Consider the following 14,572-nt stretch of genomic DNA (forward strand, 5'->3'; position numbering starts at 1 on the left):
ATTGTATTGTTGACAGGGTATGGTTAGGGGAAGTCAGTGCAAGATGAGATGTTTCATGTCATCTGTATGATGGTTGCATCTTGAAATGTTTGTGCTTGTCACAGCTTATTCTGTGCTGGTAATATCTTTGGTGGATGGTGGCATGAACACAAGTGTACTAATGTGGTTCTTCCTTCTTTTGAGAGGGATTTTTCAATGGAATTGATGTCTGGGGGATTAGACAAAGCAGAGAGTATGGTAGTTGGTCTTGATGAGCTTGTTTTAGTGTGTATGCATTGTGTGATAGAGGTAATACACTATAGATATTTGAGTAGTATGCTGCTACACTTTATTTTATTTTTCATTTTCCTTTGTTATTTATCATGAGGGGATAGAGCGGGGGGGTCGCCAGTTAAATGAAGCAACCTTCCTGTGGATGTACTGTGTCTTGCTACATTGCTTCTGACCCAGGGCAGTAGATGAAATGTATGGATGACTCGTCATCCACGATGGAGCCAAGACAAGAAGGAGGAAGGGGGTGAATTTGAATGGAGTATGTGGGGATGGAATGGATGGGAGTGGATTTTATGCCTTTGTTTTTTGACTATCTCATTTGTAAGGGGGAAAAAGCTGTTGGTATATATATATGTATTAATCTATTCATATACAATATATATGCAATGTTTTAAGTAGCTTTCTTTATCTCTGGATTTGAATAATATCCATTGCTTTGTCTGTTAGTGTTTGATTAGTTTTTTATTTTGTGTATTAATGCTATATAGATGGATATATACATATCAAAAGCCCTTTTCCCTCTTACAAGAGAAGTAATAGTCAAAACATATACTGTCCCTACATCCATATCACAACTATCCATAACCCAATCATTGCCTTTCCCATCTTAGAACCTCATAGATGGTCATCCCTGTCCCTCATCACTCGGATTAGTTCATAAACAATACAGTCTAGCATTCTAATGTTCAATTCACTCACCACCCCATCCATATATATTTTTCCAAAGTAGTGATATTATAATTGGTAACATCACCCTCCTCTATTAAGCTGTAAATCAGCTCTCTCTTAAATTCATCCTTCCTCAATTCTAATTCTTCCCCTCTGAAATTTCAATCTTCCCACTTACCTTCCCACAATCTCCCCAGTGTTCTGGGGCTACATAGTGTTTCCCTGATGTGTGTTTGTGTGCACATACACATAGAAATACTATCTCACATGTCAACATAAAACACAACATTAAAGTAACACTAAATCAAAATATATACATCTAAACTAAAACAACTTTTGTAAAGCTTTATGGTTAGTTCATATGACAATACCTGGGTCAACAGCATGGGAACAAGCATGCCACACAGTAAAGTAGAAGGCTTACCATTGTCATCCAGCTTTGAGGTAAAATGAACTGTCTCATCTCAAAGATTTTCTATGATAAAAAAAGCATATATGACCACACCAAAGATATCATCTCTCCTAATATTCATACCTGATGAAATTATTGTCTTAATTCAAGGTACAAAATAAATATTTTCTTAACATTATGGTACTATTCTCAGTAACATTAGGTGAAAAAATATTTACACTATTACATACTGTAGTCCTATTACAACCAAAAATTAATATACATTAACTATGCTTTAATTAAATTTTTTAATAAATTCTCTACTTATCAATGGATTAATGATGGATACCTACTTGTGGTGGTCCACCAAGTTGGCCAGTAGAGAGAACTACCAATCAGTTGCCCATTTTCAAAACCTGTCAACCCTATTATTCACATATCTAGAATAGTTTGGGTTGATCTTTACATTTTTCTATGATATCTTTTTCATAGTTTCTTTTTTCCTCTCTGTGCACTTTTACATATTCATTTCTATAGTTTATATATATTTCCCATTTTCCAGGTTTTTTATCTGTTCTCCATTTTTTCCAATTTTTGTCTCTTCTATCTTTCACCTCACTGCATCTTTTGTTGAATCAGCATTTAACGTACACCCTCACTTGTTCCTCTCTCAGTACGTACTTATTCACTCCTTTATTATAGGTATCCATCAAAATTGTCTATTTTTCTTCCACTTTAGTTTCCTCAATGTAGAATTTTTCCCAATTTGCATTTTGAAAAAACTTCTTAAGTTTTCCAAAGTCAGTTTTGTTGTACATCAACTTCCTTTTCTGTACTTTTCATTTCTCTCCATATATATTTCTTCTTTTAGTTCAGCCTCTATTAATATGTGGTCATTCTTTCCAAATGGTGTCTTGTATTAAATTCTATCCACAATTTCAGGTTCTGTTGTAAATATTAAATACAGTCTCGATGGTTCTTCATTACTTCTGTATCTGGTATTTTCACTGCCCCATTGTGTCATTATATGTTCCATGGTCATGTCCAGTAATGCATTTCCCCATAGATTCTCTCCATCCTTCACTGTCATCTCCCAACAGATTTCTTTGCAGTTAAAATCCACCAGTGGTACCAGGTTACCTCCATTCTTTAGTATCTCATTTAATAAATGGCTTGTATCTTCTAACATTTTTGAATGCTCATTCTCTTTCCAAAAGCATGTTTTTGGGGGTACATCACTACAAACTTTCTGCTTTTCATGCCTCTGTCTTCAACTTTTATCATAATCATTTCTACATTTTTTTACACTCAGTAACCTTCGTCACATTCAAGTTTTTCTTGGCCAAGAACATAATTTCTCCCTGTTTCTCGTTTCTGTTTTTAATCTAATTGTATAACCCATGTCCAACACTATTACATGGTATTGGACCTCTTAATTTCATCTCCACCATTCCCATTATGTCTGGTTTTTCATCTCACAGGTAATCATTTAGTTCAAGCAACCCTGAAATTAATCCGTCAATGTTAGTATAGGTCACTCTTAATTTTTTCTTTCTCCATCTTGTTTTCTGCTTTCATTTTGCTCTCTCTGATGTACCATTATCTTAGCCTCATGTCTATGACCCTCCAATAGAAATCCTTGCTTTCGGTCTCCGTTCTCTTCTTGTTTTTTCCTTAGCTTCACCTTTTAGTATCTTCTCTTTTTCTATTTCCTCAATACTCATTTCTCTTTTTATCCATATCCTGTTGTAATGTTCACTTCTTGCCAACTTACTTGCTTTTTCTAATATGTCTTCTACCACCAATTGCAATCTTAGTTTTATCTTCAGAGGTCGATTTCTTTCTTTAGAATATTGTCCCATTCTATACACTTCTATATCTTTCTCTACTTCCAGGTCACCATCTTGTATTTCTTTTAGAATTGATATTGCTGTTTCTTTTTCTGCTTTTTTTTTATGTACCTCACCAGACCATGTTTTTACTTTAGTCCATATACATTTTTTTATATCCACTGTATCTCTAACCCAATTTGCCTTTTCTGTAATTAATTGAATGACTGTATCTTCTGCATTTTCCTTTATCTGTTGTTGTATTATTTCTTTAAAGGCAATTTCTGAATTTTCTCTGTTTTCATTCCATTTCTTAATCTTTTGCATACTTTCCTCACCTAAGTTTTCTTCAATTCTTTCAGTCATTTCTTGTATTTTGTTATTTACCTCTTTTTGCAAGTTCTCACTATTGATAGTACTGTATAATTAATTTTCATCTTTTCATTTTCACATCTAACTTCTATTATATAATTTTTCTTACCTTGAGTTCATTTCTTAGTTCAGAGTTTAATTTCTTCAGATCAGATATCTCATTATTAGCCAGGGTTAAACATTCCATTAATTCTATAATCTCATTTCTTAATTCAGTGAATTCATTCTCCCACCAATTTCTATTATTACTCATTTCCCTTTCCATGTCCAAGCTTTGACTCAAATTCCTCCTTTAGTATTTACCAAAACTGGAAAAGGAGTCTTCATTATATAGTGTAATTCTTGCTGGCATTTCAAATGCTCTGTTTATATTAGACCTTGGCATGGCACCCCTAGATGGCTCTCCTTTCAAGTTGATATTCAACTCAAAATCATTGTATTTATTTTCCTGCATTTTCTCGTATTAAATCAATCTAACACTGCAGAGAAATCGTTTTGGGTAACCACAATTGCTCCCCTTCCCATTCTGTGTGTATGTGTATTTACCTACCAAGTTATATTCTACAGGAATGCGAGAAATGCTTGTAGTGACCCGTCTTTGTATCTCTCAGCATCTAGTTTGTTCTTAAATTCTTGTATGGTGTTTGCACACACTATTGTTTCATCTAATTTGTTCCAGACATCTACCACTCTGTGTGGAAAACTTTTTTTTTTTTTTTAGATCTCTTCTATAACTATCCTTTTTGAGTTTCTTTTTATGTCCTCTTGTTTTTCTTTTATCCCACTTTAATAAGTCTTCTCTGTCAAGGACTTCCATGCCTTTCATGATTCTGTAAATGGCCAATAGATCTCCTCTTTCTCTTCTTTGTTCCAGGGTTGGTAATTCCAGTTTAGACAATCTTTGTTCATATGTCAACTTTGAAAGTGTTGGGGCCATCTTTGTCATTGCTCTTTGGATTCTTTCTAATTTCTTTATATTCTTTTTTGTACTGGGTGTCCATAGTGTCGCAGCATACTCCAATCTTGGTCTTATCAGTGTGACTAATATTTTTTTACCATTATTTCATCCAAGTAATTAAAAGCCACCTTTATTGATCCTAGTAAATGTTACATTTCTCTGACTATTTTGTCTATATGCTTGTCTGGGGACATATATTTGGTGATAATTACGCCTAGGTCCTTTTCGGAGCTAACTTCCTTTACTTCTTTTGTGCCAATTTTATATTGTCTTGATATTTCTTTTTTACTTTTCCAAACTCTACTATACTATATTTCTTGATGTTGAAGTTCACTTCCCACTTTTGGCTACATTCCCAGACTTTGTCCAGGTTTCTCTGTAGTGATTCACAGTCTTTTTCTGTACTTACTTTCTTTAGTAGTTTTGCATTGTCTACAAAGAAGTTCATATAACATTCAACACCTTCATCCATGTCATTTATATATATATAGCAAACATTACTGGAGCTAATACTGAACCTTGTGGGACTCCACTTTTTCTCCCGTTCAAGAATTCTTGCACCCATTTCAATGATTTTACTTGTACACCTGTTTTTTTTTCATTGTCTTAGTTGCTTTTTGTGTGGTACCTTATCCAATTCCTTTTGTAAATCTAAGAAAGCACAATCAGTCTATCCATCCCTTTCTTGCATTATGTCTATTAGCTTCAAGTAAAAACAAATCAAGTTAGTGGCACATGATCTTCCTTGTTTAAAGCCAAATTGTTTTGGAATCAATATATTACTTCCAGATGTTTAATCCATCTCCTTTTGATATTTTTTTTCACATATTTTAGCTATTGTGCTTGTAAGGGAAAATGGTCTATAGTTTATTGGGTCTTCCTTATCTCCCCCTTTATATACTGGTACAATATTTGCATTTTTCCAGTCTTGTGGTACCTTTCCTTCTTTGAGTGAGCAATCTATTATCTTGTATATTTTGTCCATTAGTTCATCTATACATTCTTTTAGTATCCAATTTGCAATTCCATCCACACCATGTGATTTTCTGACATCAAGGTTTATTATTTGGTCACTTATTTCTTTCTGTGTCATAATTACTTCTTTCATGGTGGGGGGGGGGGTGTCTTTCTCTCTGTACTCTGTGTGTGCATGTGTGTGTATTTACCTAGTTGTTACCTAGTTGCATTCCATGGGAAGAGAGCTATGCTCGTAGTGACCCACTTTTGTATCTTTCAGTATCTAGTTTGAACTTAAATTCTTGTGGCTTTTGCACTCACTGTTTCCTCATTCAATTTATTCCAGATATCTACCACTCTGTGTGGGAAGCTATTATTTTTCAAATCTCTTCTGTAACTATCCTTTTTAAGTTTCTTTTCATGTCCTCTTGTGATTAACCATAGTCTTTGGATCACATGTTGGACTCATGATCGATAGCTAAGAGAGCTCAGAGCTCATATATGACCAATCTTTGGGTAATGCTGTAACCTTGCATGCACACACACCCCCAACTCCCTGCCCATGAGAGTTGGAGTAACAACCCTCAGCACAGAGATACTGATATTATTTCAGCCCTGGGCAGGATTCGAACCTGGGCCCCCGTAATGGCAGCTGGGAACTCTACCAACTGTGCCACAAGTGTGTGTATTTACCTAGTTGTAGTCACCTAGTTGTATTTTACAGGACAGGAGCTATGCTCTTTGTGACCCATTTTCTTATCTCTCCACATCCAGTTTATTCTTGAACTCGTGTATAGTTCACTGTATCACTGTTTAGTTTGTTCTTTCCCTTCTCTGCTCTAATGTTGACAGCTGTAATTTCTCCAATCTTTGTTAATATGTCAAATTTGATAGTGTGGGTGCCATCTTTGTGCGTGTGTATGTGTGTGTGTTTTTATGTTTAACAAGTTGTAGTGCACAGGGTTGGTGCTATGCTCATGTCTTTTTTTCTCCATTTATCAAACCTTACCTTGAATTCTTTTATAGTGTTGGCTTGAGATATATTTGGTCTTCTCCTCAGTTTCCCTAAATCCACATTTGCTTTCCACATCTTTTTAGCTAATACTTCTCCCACTCTTTCCATATTCCCAAACCATCCCAGCATTCTTTATAACTGAACCTGCCATTTCCCTTTCCAGCCCCTCTACACATCACCTTTACATTTCTCACTCTATCCATCATGATACCATTCATCATACTTCTCAACACTTCATCTCATATTTTGGCTTTTCCTTTCTGCTGTTTTCAAAATTAAGGTATCTCTTCCATACAGCGCCATGGGCATAATCCCTCCTTCTTGGTGTTCATACTTCAATACATATTTCTTATGACGATTTTCATGCTAGTACATTTAATATTCCAAACTCATAGCTTTCACTAGCATTTGTTAACAGTGCTATAGAAACATATTTTTCAAACCTAAAACAATGTTTTCATTACATATTGAGTGGTATTTGTGGATGTTGTGTTTTAATCAATTCATAAATCAAGTGTAACAATTCTGTGTCCAAATTAACATGCTGGTGAAATCTACTTGACGTAAATTTAGTACTAGTGATGAATTTTTTAAAATTGGTGAGGATTTCAAGCTAAAAGGTGTTTATTAAATGAGCAGTGCTAGGTCAATTGTAGGTTTTAAAATACCCATAAGTCAAACCTAACTTTTTTTTCTATATCTTAAATACATATATTTTATTTCAATTTTGTACTCCACCCTGGTTTGTAATTAATTCATCATGATTTGTGAGAATTTTCAAGTTGAAATAAGATCAGACTAGTAGATTGAACATTACTTTGTATTAGCACTCATATATGTATATATTTTTTTCTAATTAATAGCTTTTAAACTGGGGTCTGTCTGATATATTGGAACATCTTATAAATCACAAAATATGGTTGATCTCTATTGGAGACATGTGATTCACCATGTTCTTAGATAAGAGCTTGGAACTCACATGTAGACAGTGTCTGGTACATGGTCACATATACACAAACACATATTCTAAATATTTCTGTTAGTGAATTTGTAAACCTCCTTTTACCTGTTGGCGTGATATGCGTGTGTTGGTGGCCCCTGTAATTATTATGTCAGAATCATCAATATCCATCCGCTGATGCAATGTACTCAGCTTGTTCTCCTCACTGTTCACTGTTCGACCTGCCCGTTCCTCTTCCGCAATCACCTCTTGTAACTTGGCCTGCAACATCAACAGAGCACTTAATCTTCATCCTATACACCATTTCCAGCATGGGAAAGAAAAATCCTTACCCCTTTCATTCACATATACATCCCTTTCCCTCCTTCCTGTTTTAAACCATGAGAAATTTTGCACATTTCTTTCCATCAATACAGTACTGTCAGATCATCCTTACTGCACTTATAATAGTCCCACAATTATCAAACAAGGGATATCACAATTCATATGTTATTCTATTTTCTATGGCTAGAGCTGTAAAACTGACTCCTGACATCAATCAACCCACTGCCCTGGTTCTTTCTTGCAGGAAACTGGCCACTGCTACCAGTTCAGTCTATAATTCATTCAGTGAAGAGATTTTGTACTGCTGTCTGGAGGGAAGGCCAGTGTAACAATAAGTGCTCTGTGCATTCTAGGTGATAACTGCAACTATTCTGTTCCATATATCAAAGGCTTCTTCCCACTTATAAGGAATATAGCCAGACAAGGCATTACCCACCCCCACCCATCTTACTCCCATTAGCTTCCTATTCATCTTTGGTCCTTATGGATGGAGGAACATCCCTGTGATTGCAACTACTAAATTCAAACCATTCTAGACAAAGGTAAACTACAGCTCTCCTACTGTATATCCTCCATATTCTAATGAGACCAAGACATCCTATCCCTTCCAACTCTACCCTAATATAAACAAACATAAGGGTTACACTTACAATACAGTCCTGAGGGTCAAAGTAAATGAAGCAGAGATTCACTTTATGACAGGATAGTTTGCCACGGTCATCCAGCCCAAGGAGTATCTTGTGGCGCATCAGCTGCAGGTTGATTCCAGCGATGCACAACTCTAATGACTTATTCAACTGTGCAAATAGTTAATAAAAGGTTATTAGTTACAAAATAGGGGAAGATTATTGGGGAGAAAGTATAGACAAAAAATTGAACAGATACAAAGTGGTTGAAATAATCTGAAGGCTGTTGACAAAGTAGAGATATGAAGCAGACATATATAGTGAATAAAATAATACATACATACATCTTCCAAAAGCACTTTTCCCCCTTGAAAGGAGGATGGTTGAGTCAAAGTATACAAGCACCTTACACACATCCCACACACATCCAAAAACCTATTCATTGTCCCCTCCCATCTTAGCATCTAGTGGATGAGTGGTCATCCCTGTCCCTGACCACATTGCTCAGGTCATAGGAAATTCAGCACCAAGATACAGCACCTCCACAGCAAGGTCCAAGAGCCAAAGGTGGATCCTTCCACCATCCACTCAAGAAATTTAAAAAATGGACATAAACATCCTTTCAGGCTGTCATCTCCTTATCCATTTACAACCACTCTCCATTCATTACTATCTTTTGGACCCTTTTTTCCTTGCTAAACAAACATTCCTCTTGCATCCACTCAAGAAAGTTATGGAGTAGGCAAGAAGAACATCACTTCAGGCCATGTTATTTCATCATTCATTTGCAACCAATCTCCATTCACTTTTGTTTTTTGCACTTTTTCTTCCTTATCTGACAGACATTCTTCTTGAATCCAGTGTCCCCTTCACCCTGTTTATCCATCTCATTCTTGGTCTTCCCTCCAAGTTCACTCAATTCACTTCTGTTTTCCACAAGCTCTTTGCCAGTCTTTCTTTGCTCATTCTTATCATATGGTCAAACCATCTTAGCATTCTTTGATCAACCCTATCTACCAGCTCTCTTCACTCCATTCCACTTCACCTCCACATTTCTTATATCATCAGGCAACAGCCAGACCAAAATCATTCAATTAGCTATTGGGCTTTATTGAGTTGATATAACTTAATCCTATGAGTTGCAAAGGTCCCTCTAATTTAAACAGATTCATTTAGCATAATCAAGAACAAAATCACCAATGTGGGCCATGGGTTTTAATGGGTTAAAATATATAAATTTCCTTACCAGGACTTTGATCCACATGGAGAAGAAGATTGCTAAAGCATTAAGAAGTAGCCAACCAATGCCTGCACCAAACAGTCTGGTATGCTCTATGCCTGAGAATAGGATTCCTAATAGGATCACAAAGGCCATTATGATCCATACCATCAGGATACGCTTATAGCAGATGTTGTACAGAGTGAAACGGTAGTCATTAACAAGCTGGGACATGATGTGCACATAGTCTTCCACTGTCAGCTGTTAAGAAATAACACAGAAACATGTTGCAATGTATTCAGGAGAATTAAAAGATACATGGAGACATAAAATTTGTTCCATGTAATATGTTGATAACATAGGATCATTGATGAATCAGGTATACCATATTACGTTGGATAGATGGCACTAATGTCACTAATTATAAAAGCAAGAGTGGAGTTAAGATCTTAAGTTCATGAAACAATACCGTGAGGCCTTGTGCCATAAGTTCCTCTGGTACAAGTTCTGGTCGAAACTGTGCAGGCGTAATCCAGGGAGCACATGTGTTCTGTGGCAGCAGTGTCACAATGACATCCCCATTTGCTGCAAGGAAAAAAGCGGTTACTCTTTCGAGGTTATTTGATCTTTTTTACATATTCAGAATACAACATACAAGCAGAAGGGGGACAAGTATAAATGTAGTGGTTTTAGAAGAATCAGTCTGTTGAATGTGATTGGTAAGGTGGATGGATGGATGTTAATTATGAAGATTACCAGAGGAATGGAGGGTCACTGGGAAGGAGCACCATGAGTTCATGAGAGGAGGAGAGTGGACAGATCAAATGTTTGTAGTAAGAATGATATGCAGAAAACTTTTAGCAAAGGGTAAGAATGTTTTTCAGGTTTTATGGAATTGAAAAAAGGATATGACAGGAATGATAGAAGCGTTGTGGAATGTATTACAAATGTATGGCTTAGGTGAAGTCTGGTGAAGATAGAATTTTTTTACATGAATAGTAGATGTATGAGGATTGGGAATGGAGAGTCAATGGTTTGAAAAGAATGTGGGGCTGCATTAGGGTCATGTTACCATAGCTGTTCGATATATCATATATATATATATATATATATATATATATATATATATATATATATATATATATATATATATATATAGTTAAGGGGAGGGTAAATACATAAATATATGAAAAGGCATTTTCCCCTTTATAACAGGGTTGACTGAGTTAAAGCAGTCACCCACCTTAAACACATCCACCCATTTGCTGTCCCTCCCATTTTTTAATCCTTTGGATGAAGGGTCATCTCTTGCAGTGAATTAAGATACAATACTTCCATGGCAGGGGTCAACAGCTGTTGGCTTAGCTAATTTACTCCCACTGCTTTATTACATCATTTATTTGAGAAAAATATAAAAGAAGAACATCCCATTAGGCAGCAGCATTTCCTTGTTCATTTACAAACCCTCTACATTCACTCCTATCTTTTACATTCTTCCTTGCTTGATAAATATTCTTTTGCACCTTATGTCCTCTTCACCCTGTTCATCCACCTGAGATAGCGTGGTAAGGGAGGTAAAAATGAGTGCTAGGCGAGGTGGCTAAGTATCGAAAAATAACGTTGAACGGACAATACCCCAATGAACAAACCTCAATCAGTAGGTTAGGTTAGGTTAGGTTAGGTTATGTCCTCCCCTCCTATGCAGATTGGGATTTTGTCCGTTGGAGTTTTGTCATGTGTTCAAAAATAACATCCTTGCTGTTTCACATTGTATCACATTTGTCCCTTTGCCTCATTCCTGCTTAAAAAATGTGAAAATTATACCTTATATCACGTTATTTTAAAGCTATGACATACCAAAGCCTTGGCGAATAACAGGCTGCGCGGTATGATTTGGAGGAGGTCTTCTGGAAGAAGGATCGTTCAAAGGCACGTTATGGAGGTGAGAAGCGCTGAGTTGTGTCATAGAAATACGCGCCTCTCCGCTGTGTGGGTTGACGGTGGCGCTATTGGCGAGGTTGGCGGCATTTCGAACGCCGTTGACGGGTTCGGACACTGTCCTGGCTGCTGACCTCTCCGAGGCAATGCCGCTGTTATTATTGGTTATGTTGCTATTAATATTGCTGTTGCTGTTGATGTTGCTGTTGCTGTTGCTGTTGCCGTTGGTATTGGTATTGGTATTGGGATTTGTATTGTTGTTGTTGTTATTGTTGTTGTTGCGGTTGTCAATGTTGACCTGAAAACGAGAGGGATTGAATTATAGAAATTATATAATACCATGGGGAATGAATATGTGAGCTATACAACCCTTGATTTCCTGGAAGGACGAATTTGAAATTTTCATGTGTGATGTGTAATGTCATCATGGTTGGTCCACGTATACGTAGATATGATGGTATGGAGCGAACAGTCAAGAGTGGAATGCAGAGGTTTGGAATTGGTGTGTGAGACTGGAAGGGCATGGGGAATGATCCAGTTGATATTTGTGGATGACAGAAAGTAATTATGGTTGATTCTGACCAGAGATTGAAGCAGTTGAAGTTCGGATGGGCATGAAAGAGAAGAAAGTTTCGATTGAATGTGGACAGAAGTGATGAAGTACTAGGAATTATAGTATTGATAGATTGAATATATGTCATCGGTGAGAGGCATGAAGAAGTGGAGACTGTTTCTCGGGTGGCATGTGACGGTGACTGGGAGTTCAAGACGTGAACTATCACGGAAGTGAATAGATATCTGAGCAGAATGAAAAACATCATGAGGAATCTGTATTTACGGATGTATACAAAGAGGAAATTGTACGGTTGAATGGTTGTATTCACGATGCTGTACGGAGCAGAGATTTGGTACTTAGAGAAACAGATAAGACATTTGTCGTGATGAAGTGTCTGAGGATTAAGAAGGATTTTACAAGATGGGATGAGTGAGAGTTTACGCCCTAAGGGAGTTACAAAATAATATCGTCTTTTTATAACAAAAGTTATGTAGATAGATGAATACATAAATAAATATACACTTCACCTTTGGGAGATAAGGCGGTGGGAAAGGGGGGGGTCAGGCAAAATAATAGTCTTTTGATAGCAATAAATGAACAAATAAACAAAAAAATATTCAACAGATGAAACATGCAAGTGGATGAAGTAGACAAGAGGTTTGTGTGTATATGCCCTATAAATCCAAGCCTCCACTTGAGCTGTCAAATCCAGCAGAACCACGAATCAATAAATCAATGTGAGCTATATATACATATTCCACCCCACCTATCCAGTCCATCAAGGTGTCAACGACCCAGAAGGTTCTTTTCTGATAACGCCATCGATACTAAAATAAATAAATAAACAAATAAAATTAAACCCCAGACTTCGACAGGGTGAGAATTTTTCATGTGGGCCATCCTGGGTTTACGATTCTTCGGTTGTATAAGTTGATGACATGAAGCATAACCTTCCTTCAAGCTAAGCTAACCTAATCTAATCTATATTCCACTGTTGATATTTGGCGTACTGGGGTGACAATTCTTCAGGTGGGATCTCATGGGGTGACAATTCTTCATGTGATCCATAATAATAATAAAATAAAATAGAAATTAAATAAATAGACAAATAAAAACATATAAAATAATAATCTTCATTCCTTATCTACGAAGTGGTAAGTGAGAAATCCCTGGTAGAGCAAAGCATTGTCAATTGCGGCAAGCCACTTTTTTTATCTCTTTTTTTTTTTTTACCGACGTTGAGTCGCCTCCTCGCCTGGCCAGGGCTGTCGGGATCCAGTGCAAGAAGCGCGCAGCGGGTCCCGGGAATCGAACTCACGACCAATGAGTTCGACCTTGTAGTGCGTGGTCCTCGTTACTGTACTTGACATAAAATCGTCACGTGACTCAAGATGAACATTGCTCGCATGTCAGGATTAACAACCACGTTTATATTCGCGGTGACGTGATGAAATATAGATGAGGGTTTGACAGGTTTGTCATTCTAGCTGCCGCCGGGCGATTTTATTCATATGCGAGGGGGAAACTTCACCCGCAGTAATTGAATCATTTCCTATGTGACCCTTCTGTTCTGTTTAACGGTTTTTGTATATATTCTAGCTGCCGTCAGGTGATTTTATTAAACGGGGGGGGGGTATCCCCACTCTATCTGGAGCAGAAAATGGGTTTAACAAAACATGTAAGCCTAAGCACAAAATGTGACGCAGGCGGCACAGTCGACGCAGCACAGGGCAAAATCAGACTTCTTCCTGTTGCTGAATCGAATAGGGTCTGACTTTCCTCTCACTTGAAATGACGAAATAGTACATCTTGAAGTATTTAAAGTGAGAGAGAAGTTCGAACTGTACTTCAGTTTGGCAACAGGAAGTCTGCCTTTCCTGTGCTGCGTCTCCTGTGTCGCCTGCGCCTCAGTCTGCGGTTAGGCTAAACGTCATCACAAACTGCCTTGTAACGGTTTAACTGAAAATTTACTGTAAGGACATTACAATGACACACCTGTCACTCAGCACATTCACACGAACGTGAATACGCGAGCGTGCGCGCACACACACACACAATGTATATAACTCAATATCCTCAATCCAAAAATACATCTGGAGCGTTCGTGTGTATATATATATATATATATATATATATATATATATATATATATATATGATTTTGAGCCATGAGACCATACGAATCGAGATAATATGAAACCAGGTGCCATAAGCAACTAACTGGTTAAGAACACAAGAACAATAGGAAACACAAATAGGATATACAGGATATACACCAAGTTACCTTCCAATCCCATTCCCATTGACCATTCATCCTTAATACCTACTCACAATCACCCAAAACCTTTCTTCGAGTGTTTGTATGAAGGGCGAACTCTTGCGGTCGGTCTCTCAAGGACGACCGTGACCCTCGACCCACCTGGACGGACTGGGTGTCGATGATGGCCGGGTTGTTGTTGACGGGCGTGGTGGGCGTGGTGGGCGT

The 14,572-nt window shown here is 37.2% G+C and overlaps 1 protein-coding gene across 9 annotated transcripts in view; it reads right to left on the minus strand.

Moving 5' to 3' along the window:
- LOC143025592 (transmembrane protein 268) overlaps positions 1 to 14,572 on the minus strand; it is a 145,148-nt gene that overhangs the window by 35,237 nt on the left and 95,339 nt on the right. For 8 of the 9 annotated variants that reach the window (XR_012966414.1, XM_076185509.1, XM_076185508.1 and 5 more), the window contains exons 2-7: positions 14,507 to 14,572; positions 11,452 to 11,830; positions 10,064 to 10,179; positions 9,622 to 9,855; positions 8,400 to 8,546; positions 7,531 to 7,686 (exon numbers count right to left, since the gene is read on the minus strand). The exon at positions 14,507 to 14,572 is cut by the window's right edge and continues 110 nt beyond it. Coding sequence is in view for 8 of the 9 variants with exons in the window: in XM_076185509.1 (XP_076041624.1) it covers positions 7,531 to 7,686; positions 8,400 to 8,546; positions 9,622 to 9,855; positions 10,064 to 10,179; positions 11,452 to 11,830; positions 14,507 to 14,572 (1,098 nt within the window). In the remaining variant the exon portion in view is untranslated. Of the gene's footprint in view, positions 1 to 1,303; positions 1,418 to 7,530; positions 7,687 to 8,399; positions 8,547 to 9,621; positions 9,856 to 10,063; positions 10,180 to 11,451; positions 11,831 to 14,506 lie in introns of those variants that run through there. The other variant, XM_076185512.1, reaches the window with a different exon arrangement.

The sequence above is a fragment of the Oratosquilla oratoria genome, chromosome 5 (genome assembly GCF_046742065.1).
Source record: "Oratosquilla oratoria isolate Oo_2021 chromosome 5, ASM4674206v1, whole genome shotgun sequence".
NCBI lineage: Eukaryota > Metazoa > Arthropoda > Malacostraca > Stomatopoda > Squillidae > Oratosquilla > Oratosquilla oratoria.